The following is an 11,708-nucleotide window of genomic DNA, read 5'->3' on the forward strand; positions in this document are numbered from 1 at the left end:
CTTAAGCAGGGCACCACTCAAAGGCTTTTCCTTAGCAGGGAGCTCTATCCCAGCTCAGCAGCAGCATCTGCAGCAGTTCTGTGGTCTTTGTTTTCTTTTCTTCTCTTCATTTTTCGTTTTTCTGGGGGCTTTCTTTTCCCCAGTGATCAGGTTTGCTCACCTGCTCGTTCCTTTAAGCAACCATAACATTGAATATTCAGCCTCTCTTGTAGCAACCGGGTAACGAAAGTGAACGAAAATGGAAGATTAAATGTAGGGTTCCCTCCCTTCCCCTACCCCCACCCCATAAATAACCCAGGTTTGATATACACTGGAAACAAGGAGGAACAGCAGTGTCTGAATTCAATGTAAGTGCTTCCCTAGGTCATCTACTCTTACAGGAATGATGGAATGACTATTAATAGAGTGCTCTGGGGAAAAAGCTTGGGAGCCCGAGTATGTACACCGACACTGCAGGAACCATCACCTGTAGTGGAAGAGGTCTCTGTACATGGCAGGGATTTTGGCAGGGTCCACAGGCCGGGGTAAGAAGTGGGTGAATTTCTGGTGTCTCTTAGTCCTGTACCCCTCTCGGGGGGAGCCGTCCTTGTTGAGGGCCACGTAGTACTGGCGCTCGGAGTCGGGGTGCTTGTACAGCGTCGAGGCGTACGTGTTGTACCAGTTCTCCTCAAACTGCTCGCGGAAAACGCACTCCCGGGTCAGCTTCTTCTGCCAGGGGAACAGAGAGAGGCTCGTGTCAAACATTTAGAACAGAATAAACACTGTCAGCCTTTCCTTACTTTGATTTTCTAGTGTTTTCCCAGCCTCCTTCTCCTGGCTCCCCCCTGAGGATGAGGATTGTGGGGATGCTTTCCCTGGATGAGAGGTGGATAAAGGGCACAGCTCAAGACTCAAGGATCTCTGGAGTTGGAGGAGGAAGGAGACCAAAGCAGGAGAAGGTGAGTGTGGATGTTGCAACGCTGCTCCATGAATAAATCAGACAGGCACACAGCAAAGCTCCAAACCTGTCCAGGTGTGAGTTTGAGCCTGCTGGGGTGTTGGTGCCACCAGGCAGGGACAGTCCCCCTGCAGCAGCCCCCTCCAAGGTACCACACATCCCAAATCCCCTCTTTTGGGTGAGAGAAGAGGCAGCACATCTGAAGGGTGTAAAGAGGAAAACAGGAGCAAGCACTGCTTTGGAAGTTCAGTTGGATGCACTGAGATGGGAATGAAAGCATTGCTCTGGGTTTCACCTCCTGGAGTGCCAGTGAGCTCTGATGGGAGGATGTAATGAGACCCAGAGGGACGTGGGATGTCACACCCCAGGAAAGATTTAGGGTGGTGATAGGTGATGTGATGAGGGTGTGCAGCTGGTGCATCCCATGCTGGCATGGGGGGACAGATGGCACTGGTGTCACCACAGCCACAGCCAACCTTCCCACCCAGCCCTGACAGCTGGGGGCTCTTGGCAGTGGCTGTTTGATGATGGACTTTTCATTAGTGTCCAGTGCTCCTTCCCTCTCCCTCCCATCCCCACGTGCCAGCTACAGGGATGTGCCTGGCTGCAGTGGGGAGCAAAGCTGTCCCTCTGCCCCAGGAGGACACAAGTGGCTTTGCCAGCCCTGCTGTGCTGTCACAGAGGGTCCAGCAAGCCCATTCCATCCCACAAAGGTACTGCCAGGGTGACTGGGAGCCCTTTAGGCTGAAGGGCAGTCTGCAAATGTAGAGTGCTCTAATATTACAGCCACTGTCCCTCCACTGTAAACTATCCGGGCAGGGAATGTGTCCCCTCTGAGGCACACGGAGTGCTCAGTAAATGTTACTGCCTGCAGTAGATGTGTTTTGTAACACAATCCAGGAGCTCACCTGTGCTCAGAACCTGTTTTCAATGTTTTGCTGCTAATTAAGTAAAGCCTGAGGTGAGTTGTGAGCCCTCCAGAAGTCCTAGGCCACAGCCTTGGCCACCTGAGACCCAGGGAACCGCAGGCTTCTCTTCCCAGGTCTGTCAATAAATACAGGCTGGGTTTTTTCCCTCCTCTCGGATGCCACCTACTTGGAATAGGTTGGAACCTGATGACTGGCTGAACTCTGGCTGTTGCCTTGCCCCCATTCCCCCGTGCTGCACTGGGCAGTTTGGAGTACAGTGTTTGTGGAAAATGTTTGGCGAGTCTGGGGTGACTCTGCAGGGTCTGATTTATTCCCTTCCAAGCCCTGGGATGTCCCCACTGAACCTGACACCACACAGGCAGCAGGCAAGGTGCTGCCCACAACTATTGCTGCCCTAAGTATTAGTGGCATTTCTGAGATCCTTGGGAAGCTTCACAGAGATGTTGGCACGAGGTCAACAGGGACAGGAGGAACAGCTCTCTGTCCCGAGGGGACTCCACGTGTCGCTGTGGGGATGGCTGGCTCTGGCTGCATCAACACAGGCATCAGGCAAAATTGGCACAGAGGGAAATAATAAACTTGCTGAAAATTTAAAAATACCGCTGCACTGTGATCTCCCAAAATACCATTGTAATGCTAATGCTGTTGTCGGGCGCTGTTTTATGGACCTTTAATTAAGAATACTGTAGTGGCTTTTGAGTTCCAAAAGCCATCATTGTACAACCCACGTGTCCCAGATTTTAAAACTCCAGGGTTATTTGGGGACCTGGCTCGTGACGCCGGCACAGTTTGGAGCAGCCTCTTGAGTGTGTCCCTGCAGCCTCCTGCCTGGTGCACAGGATCCCAGAATGGTTTGGGTTGGAAACAACCTTAAAGATCACCTCATTACAACCCCCTGCCATGGGCAGGGACAGCTCCCACAACTGTCTTCAGGTCAATTCTGTTTCCAGATTCAGTGCTGTAAAATGTTACCCTGTTTTTGTTTCTGTGTTGTAACATGAACAGGGGCTCTAGAATTTAATTAACCCATCATGAAACTTGACTCACAATCAGAGCTGCAGGGTTTGAAGGCAAAGAGGGAGGGATACATGGGCTCATGTTCTCCAGCAGGCACAAGTGAAAGCTGCAACTCCAGGAGCTGCTGAGAAGCCTTAGAGTTTGACAGGAGAGGCGCTGCTCCAGCCCTGCTTTCTGACATGTGCTTCAGGAGATTTTGTGTTTTATGGAATCCTGCTGATTTTTCTTTTTTATGTTTTGCATATTTTTAATTTAAGCACCGTCTCTGCATTTAACTGCTGTGCAGGGTAGAAGCTGTTGCAGAAATGAGGTGGGAAAAGAAGTTATTGGTGCATGCAGTATTTGATCATCAGAGAATCACGGAGTGGTTTGGGTTGGAAGGGACCTTAAAGCTCATCCCTGCCCTGGCAGAGAAACCCTCCCTTATCCCACATTACTCCAAGCCTCATCCAACCTGGCTTTGGACACTTGCAGCAATGGGACAGCCACAGCTTCTCTGGGCAACTATCTCATATAAACATCAGTAACTGTGTTTTAGATAGTGGAAGGGTTTGTGGCAGTCTCAGGTGGAAATGGGACAAGGAAAAATGAGCTAAAATGAGCTAAACCGTTTGCCAATCAAAGGTTTTCTAACAGTTTCTGTGTATGCAGAGTACATGAGTTTTAACTTGTACACTGAGGCTTATCTGATGGTAAGAGGAAGTGCTGCCTTCTGCTTTGGCTTAAAACCGGTTTATTTTATTTCATTTTATTTTTACTGTGATCCGCCCTTAATTGAGCTAATTAAATAGGAATTGAGTTAAATTAACCTGTAGGAAGCACCTCTGCCCAGCTGTTAAGACCTGGCATTTTGACTGTAAGTCGTAACACTTAACGAGTTTACACTTGGGGTTTTTAGTCAAAACATGGAGAATTTTAGCCTGAAAAGGGCACTTCTAGGAAATCACAAGCAGCAGCCCTAAACTCCTAAAAGGAGTTACAGGGAATTTTACAATAACAGTCAGGCCATAATTTCAGCTTCTGCTGGTTAAAGAGCCATAATACAAAGACAGGACCTGCAGATAGGTGCAGACCTGACCACAAGGAGAATAAAACTGATGTGTCACTCAGGCTGTGAAAACACATAAACAGTCCCTGGCTTTATGCTGATTGTTCCCCTACCTTTACCTGGCCATTTCTGAAAGGCACAACCTCAGTGTGATGTCTGGGGACTGGGAGTGAATCCTCCCTCAATTTCCTATATACAATTTATGTTCAAACAGCAGTGGCATCAAGGGTAGGATGGAGCTCAGTGTCACCCCAAGGACATGGGGAGCCTGTGACAGAGCAGCAAGTGACACAGCTGAGGGCACAGGCTGCAGTGCTGGCTGTGGGACAGGGTGGAATCAGCCCAGCCTGAACTTACCGACCCATAGAGCTCGCCTCTCTCATTCATGCCGAGGTAGAGTCCGGAGTCCACCCCACGGATGCTCACCAGCCCCACTGCCAGGCTAATAAACTCCAAAATCCCTAAAAAAGAAAAGAACTGCAAATCATACAGAGGAAAAAAACAACCCATCAGGCTCCAGCAATGAAAACAAACCAGCCATTCCCAGTAACAATAGGGTTTTTAACTCTATAGTCCCATCTGCGTGCAATCTTCTAATTTCCAGCCTGGGCTTCTCCCCAGCATTGTGAATTTGAGTTGCCCAAGAGGGATTATCTTTGCTAATGAGAAAAGCTTTGCAAGGTTTTGTTGGTTTGAGTTTGGACTTTTTTCATAATTATCACCAAGAACACAGATGTAGAAACTTGTGCCTGGCCACTAGCAATGTCAGAAGGCTGTTACCATGCTGGGTTTTATTCTTCACCAAAAGGAGTGTGATTTTGTCTTCTGGAATAAGATGATTGTCCCACAGGTTTTAAAGTCAGTAAAAAGAACTGAAAAGCACTAGAAGAGATGTCTGTGAGGACCATCTTCATCCTGGCACTCCAGTAGCACACTTGCCAACCCAAAATGTATATACAAGCCATAGAGAAAAATTCCAGCTTCAGAGCACACAGGTAAAAATGCATCTTCCTCTGCAGCCTTTGGAGCCATGGCACTGCCAGTCCTCTCTCCATCACCCCCTGTAACTGCTACTGCCAGAACCCCCTCCTGCCCCTGTGTCCTGCTGTCTGTCCCAGCCCCTTGCCAGCCTCTTCCCAGTCCAGCAGCATGTCCCAGCCATCCCCAGCTCTAAAAGAGCAAATGTTTTACCCACGGGCTGCAGCCTGCTATGATGGTGTCAGATACTTTAAAAATGAGGGGCAGCCTCATTTCCTCTGGAAAGAAACAGCAGGGTCTGGCTGCTGCACCCCCACAGCCACAGCTGTTTCAGTGGGGGAAAAGACTTGTAACAGGAGAATCTTTGGTGAAGCACTTAAAAACAAACGGCCCCTACCCAACACCACAAGTGGTGGGGACATTCGAACTTCCCAGGAACACTTCCCGAAGGCAGCAGTGGGACTGTGCCCTTATGGATTTCACACACTACCTATATAGAGGTCACAGGCAGTTTTGCCAGTGTCCAGTGAAGGATTAATTAGCTGGGAGGCAGAAGGAAGAGGGTTTTCCTCATGCCTCCATTGACTGGAGGGGAAAGCTGCTCTAACCTTTAGCGTGGCTCCAGCTCTCCTGATATAGCTCCCTAATATCCCTCCAGCCCTGGGCAATTGATGCTCTGATCAGGTTACCTCCCAGAGCTCCTCCTAAAGCATTGCCTTGGTTTAGAGCCACTGCGTGACAAGCTGCCACCTGAGCCAGCTGACTTCAGTGGCAGCCACAGCTCTGGGTCACCCCACAGCCCGAGGCATGGATGTGACAACTCTCAGATGACACCACAGCACTCCCTAAATATAGGACAGCCCAGACAGGGATGGATACCCCTGACCCACTTCGTGCAGTGCACATTCATGATCAGGTGCTGGCAGCTAAGCAGGCTGCAGGAATTCCTGCCTTCCATCAGACCTTCTGTCCTCCTTTTCCCTTGCCTACTCTGGGGCCTGGGCATCTAATCCAGCCCTTCCTGAAACCAGTGGGTGCTAGGGGACATGAAATACGGATTTAGGAGCAGCAAGGCCTGGAGACAAACAGGGAAGCAAAGACCACAAAACACATTTTATAGTGTGACAGGCTACAGAGCAGACATTTTACAGGCTGAAATATGCCCAGCTACACATCCTGGCCCAGGGACACATCCTGCCTGCAGAAATATCAGAAACAGGCAGAGAAGGCAGACTTTTCAAGCCAGACAGACACAGACTCTGGCTCTACTCTTCTCGGTAATTGTTGTGGGTTTTTAGCTGAAAAGAATCCCGAACAGGGAGGAGAGAGGTGCAGGATGAGGGGTGGTTTCCTCCCTTCACTACCCACCAGTTCTGACACAAGGGAGTTACTGAACTGCTGAATGCTTTTTCCCCTCCACAGACCAGAAATTACCAGAGCCACTCTGAAAAGGAGGGAGTGAGGGAAGATGGACAACTACAGGGAGTGTAAAAACTAAAGCAGGAGTACAGAGATACATCCAGGAATGGGGGAGTCTTTCCCAGCGTGGAGACAAGGGAATATTCAAGTGAAACATATCAGGTAACTGGAGAATGGTAGATGGACCTTCATGGAGGTATAGACACAGCCCACAGCATCAGCACTATTTTTGTCTCCTGTCACTTCTGGGAAGCAGGAAAATATTGCTGGTTCTGTTGAGACTCTGAAGGATGTCTAAGGCTGGGGAACTCAGATCTTTTCTTGAATATGCCCACACGCATGCTCTGTATGAAGCACATGAATCCAGGTCTCCAAAGACCTAGGAAGGACCAAGCCAGGAGCAGCATCAGTGTCTTCCCTCTCTGAGCAGGACTGAGACATCCCTCAGCTGCTGCAGGTTGGGTAGATACGGGTTCTGCAAATGAAATTTCTTCCAAGGTGTGCCCATGACAATCTCTTCTGACAACATCCCTTGTAGTATTCCCCTTTTCTGATCTCTGAGTGGCACTTGGAGACATGCATGGAGGATGACTACGTTGAAAGAGCATTAAGAATGTAACTTGAGCTCACAAAAGTCAGGAGACAGAGTGAAGGCTGAAAATATGTGGGCGGATATCCATCCTGTCCTTAACTCACTCCAATTCTAGACAAAATTGCAGCTTCGTACATCTGATCTCCAGCAGCACAGGGAGTGGCCACTGGGGCCAGCTCAAGAATTCTCTTTCCAATTGTAGCGGTGTGTTTTTGTGGTAGAACATGCTTTTGTTTTTTCTTTTCCTTTCTTTTTTTCTCTCCCCTAGGACTCGCCTTTTTTTTTTTTCCTCACTTTGATTATTCATTCTCTTTGTTCCTTGAGTCTTTCCAGATAAGACTTGGAGAGATTTGACTAAGACTCTGACTGGATTCATTTACCACCAAAGCACTGGATAATCTCCTGAGCTTTGCCATGGCCGGACCCACACACTCTCGCCTTACTCTAAACCATCCCTCAAAGAACAATTCAGCCCCCTGCACCTGTCTCCTCTTACATGACTGTATTCAGGAGCCGAGGTACAGAAACATCAGATGTTGTATTAATGGCTACAAACTTAAAGCTTCGGCTAAAAACCTCGACAACTGTTCAGCAACAGGTGCACTATGGGCTGAATGTCACAATTACAGCCAAACTTTCTCTGGAGGTCTCAGCAGCTCCTCTAAGAGTCTGTAACAGATCCATGAGCAGGTTTGTACCCCAGAAGAGCTTTGTTTTCTGCCTTTGTCTGCAGTGCAACCTCAAGGCCTCTTTTTCTCCTCCACTGCAGTGAGTAGCACCATTGGGTTCATTTGTTTAATGCTGCTGTAAAAGAGATGTGAGGCAGAAAAGGCGCAGTTCCTCCTGGCAGGGATTTTCCTGGCAAATTTCTCCCAGTTTCATTCTGAGAAGGATTGTCTTAGGGGTGCTAATGTCAGTCCAGACCCCCTCCAGATTTTGATTGTCCTTAATTTCTTTGTAGAGGAAGGTTCTGAGCAGATGCAGAGAGAGAGATACATTTTGGAAAACACTTTATTCTTTTGGGGGTGACCTTGCCAAAGCTACCAGTTCAGAGAGTGAATTTGGGCACTTTTGTAATATGAGAATGAGATTTCTTCCAGCAAACTTAGAGGGCTTTTCCACATTTTGCATTAAAGCTCTTGTAGGAAAAATAGCTGCACTCCATTGTTCTTTCAAGAATCTGTGTTTTTACAAGTATAAAATATCACATTCCAGAAGACAGGTGTGATTTAGGAAGGCTCCAGTCCTTGACAGATGAGTAGCAGTAGTTCCTGTGATTGCTCAGGCAGTGTGGGTAGATGATGCCAATACCTCCCCTGTGTCCTACAGTCACACCCCCAATTGCTGTGGTACAAAAGAATCTCTTCTTTTAACCCTCACTGTTGGGACCTTGGGACTCTGTTCTGCATCAGCAGGGCTTTGGCTGTTTTCCTCTCTGGTAGATGTGGATGTCTTGCACATCTGGTAGCTTTTGGGATGGCTGTGCATGGGAGGGTGCAGATACTGCCCGTCTATTCCTGAATCCCTTCCAAATCAAGAGACAGAGATGCCAAATCTGGTTCTACCCTACACCCCACCTGCAGCTGGACACGTGCCTGGGCTGTGGCACTGCAGCCATCCACGGAGCACCTTAATTATCTGCTCATGGTACCAGTGAGCACCTTCCAGCCACATGGGCTTGATCCTGGACTTCTAAGTATTTCTCCAGAGGCCTCAAGATTTAAGGCAGCTTTAAAGTGCTTCCCTGAGCCCATCATCTACCTCTGCATCCCTCACCACATCTTTGGAGTCCCCAGAATCGCTCAAGCTGCCTATTCCTGTTATAAGTTACTCCTTTCTGACTGTTGCATGCAAAATTTAGGAATGCATTGATACATGACATCCTAATACAAACCATACCAGTAACATTGGAATTTAAATATTCATGGCTACTGAACGCAGATGGTGAATACTGTGTGCCAATACATTATTGCTTTGAGTCTCTGCTGAAGCAAGGCTTAGTCCAACTTGATCTGAATGCAAGGATTCCAGTCTAATCCTTTGGGGCTTTGTCTTGCAATTACAACAAATAACTATTTATTTTACGCCGCCTCTGGGAAAACCCTGAAGCAGAAAACTATAATATCTGAAGTCTGGTCTAGTTTACGGAGCTGGATGAGGACTGCTAAAACACTTAGGGAATGCCAATGTTTCGATTTATTGAAAGCACTGTGTGACTTAAGCTTCAGTGTGCAAAACCCATGAAAAGTTTTAGCATGTCTAACATGTTTTTTCCAAGTTTAAAAATATACTTGTTTGACTCAATCTTTATAAAAAAATGGACTTGAGACAAATGCTGCCATTTGAAACTGGCTGATTAGTTCTACAAAGGTAAGGAAAAAGAACAGATAGACCAGAAACACTACGTGGCAGCTTGAACTAAAACCAACCAGATGCAATGGGTTTGCTTTCAACTCTTTGAACGTGGAAACCCACTGCGTATTGCAGCATGAAAGGTTAAAAGATGGGTGTTTTCAGGAGGTAATTAAAGAACACTTGCCCCATGAGCATATTAGTACCTGACTCTGACCCGCGGGTTATGACTTTCTTGTTGATTTAGGCAGGGACATGCCATGCACACACCTGGTGTTTATGGAAAGATAAGCTTCCCCAATTGTTCCAAAAAACCTGCCTTACACCTCCAACAATAGCAGCGGCAGCACTTCCCAGAGTATCAGAACCGACTGGCTGCGAACAAGTAAAGGCAAAAAAAAGAATTCCTTTCACCGAGGAGTTAAATCACTTGAAAACTATAAAAAGTCTCGAGAGCACATCTTGCAACCTGTTGACACCATAGCTGAGATCACTGGCAGGGGACTTGTTGATAGCTTATACAGACACCTGCACTAGATGATGCTGGAGTAGCGGCAATTTCTCTGACTGTGCTCAAACTGACTGTACTCTTTCGCCTGTGGCTTGGGATGCATTTTTTGAAGATTACATACAGTCTCATTAGAGGTCACTGCCTCTCGTGTGCCACTGATACAGGCACTGCAAGTCTTCCAGCTGTATCCCGGGCAGCAAGGTAAATCCACGGTGCTCTGCCTATTGTTCCATCTTCTTTCTTTTCTGGGTCCCCTAAGTGTTTTTCCCTCTTCAGTTTTCCCCTTTCCTTTCCAAGAACCTTCCCAAACCCAGCTCCTGACACCCCTCCAGCCAACAGATCCCTGCCCGCGTTGGGGAGACGCTCTTCTAATCAAAGTCACGCAATTAAAAGAAAGCAGCTCACAAATATCTGCAGACGCCAGAAAGAAGGAGGAGTTAAAAAAAAAAAAAAAAAAAAAAAAAGAAAAAGAAAAAGAAAAAAGAAAAGAAAAGAAAAGAAACTACTAAAAAAAAGTGAGGAATTTCTTTTTTCCAACCTAGGAATTTCCAAGAAATTCCAACGAGGAACGTCTCTGTTTTGCCTCCCTCACCACTAACTTCAGAGGCACAGCTAAAGCTGGTCACCGTCCTCTTTTATTTCTTTATTTAATTTTTTTTTCACTTTTTCTTTTTTCCCCCCTTGCGAAGGCACGTTTTAGTGCACCTGCAGAAAGGCTGAGCGCCGGGAGAGTAGGAAATTGGAAATAAAAACTCCCGCATTGCTGCGGAGTGAGCGCATTTGTTTAGGAGGCCAATTATATCCATCCCGGGATGATTTATATTAGCGGGGTAATTAGTTGTGCGCGCGGGGCACCTGCTCCCGGCCCGGCCGGGCACCCCCCCGGCCCCTTACCGAAGCGGCTGTGGTCCTGCCGGGTGCCCTGCACCGTGCCGTTGGGGAAGATCTCCAGGTGGAAGCCGGTGCGGCAGTAGAGCTGCCGCCGCCGCAGGATGCCCTTGAGGTGAGCGAAGTCGGTGGGGGAGCCCCGCTGCAGCCGCCCCTCGATCTGCCCCAGGCGCTCGTTGAGGAAGCCGGGGGAGTCGGCGAGGGGCAGCCCGGCGCCCAGCGCGGGGGGGAAGCCGTGCAGGTCGGGGTCCAGCGCGCCCAGGAAGCCGCCCACCTCGGCCATGGGCGCGGAGCGGAGCGGCCCCGGGGGCGCGGGCAGAGCGGCCGCTCAGAGCGCGGGCTGCGGCCGCCCGGCCCCGCGCTGCCGGCCCCGGCCCGGCCCCGCGCCGCCCGCGCCTCCCATCGCTGGATCCAGTGTCCCGCCGTCGGATGCGAACTGCACTTTATATACGTACACACTCCCCTTACATTGACATATTGGATATTTAAATGCAAGCCACACCTCACTGGCATCCCCTTTGGCTATTGCTTCCCTCCCCCCGCTACACTCCCCCTTCTCTGATCCATTTGGCTTTTTTTTTTTTTTTTCCTTAAAAAAAAAAAGGTCCCGCTTCACTCCCTCTTTTATTATGAAAAAAAAAAAAAAAAAAAAAAAAAATGGCAGGAAAAAGCTACACATCGCAGTGAGGCATAACAGCTCTTGGCAGGTCCCCGCCAGCCGACGATGAAATCATGGAGCCCCCGCACGCACCCGCTCCCGGCCCCGCTCCCGGGCCCGCAGCCGCGACCCCAGACCCCGCACGGGCCGGTGGCTCGGAGCCCCGGGGTGGGTCGGTGGCCCCGGGGCTGTCGGAAGCCCCAGATCCGTCGGTGCCGCCACCGCCCCAGCCCCAGCGTGCCCCCCACCCCGGACACAGTGGAATAAAAAAAACAACACGCGAGGAGAGAGGGTCGAGACGCGTTGTTCAGCCGAACGTGTTCAAAAACGGAACGCGATCTTTCTGAAAGGCGATCCCGCGGGTTGTACGGGCCGGGTT

At 49.1% G+C, this 11,708-nt stretch overlaps 1 protein-coding gene across 1 annotated transcript; it reads right to left on the reverse strand.

Annotated features, from left to right (window-relative positions):
• Positions 1-124: 124 nt before the first annotated feature.
• On the reverse strand, positions 125-11,080 carry FGF16 (fibroblast growth factor 16). The gene is made up of 3 exons (XM_083876537.1): positions 10,678-11,080; positions 4,289-4,392; positions 125-708 (listed from the first exon to the last, which is right to left on the reverse strand). Exons 1-3 carry the CDS (start codon positions 10,952-10,954, stop codon positions 463-465), a joined length of 627 nt encoding a protein of 208 aa, XP_083732663.1. The 5' UTR covers positions 10,955-11,080; the 3' UTR covers positions 125-462.
• Between the last annotated feature and the right edge of the window lie 628 nt (positions 11,081-11,708).

Source organism: Zosterops lateralis (genome assembly GCF_965231275.1).
Source record: "Zosterops lateralis genome assembly, chromosome: 21".
NCBI classification, from domain to species: Eukaryota; Metazoa; Chordata; class Aves; order Passeriformes; family Zosteropidae; genus Zosterops; species Zosterops lateralis.

Coding starts and splice junctions, on each gene's coding strand:
- FGF16 (XM_083876537.1), bottom strand. CDS start 10,954: ATGGCCGAGGTGGGCGGCTTCCTGGGCGCGCTGGACCCCGACCTGCAC. Junction 4,393..10,677: donor GCAGGACCACAGCCGCTTCG/GTAAGGGGCCGG, acceptor TTTCTTTTTTAG/GGATTTTGGAGTTTATTAGC. Junction 709..4,288: donor GAGGCGAGCTCTATGGGTCG/GTAAGTTCAGGC, acceptor TTCCCCTGGCAG/AAGAAGCTGACCCGGGAGTG.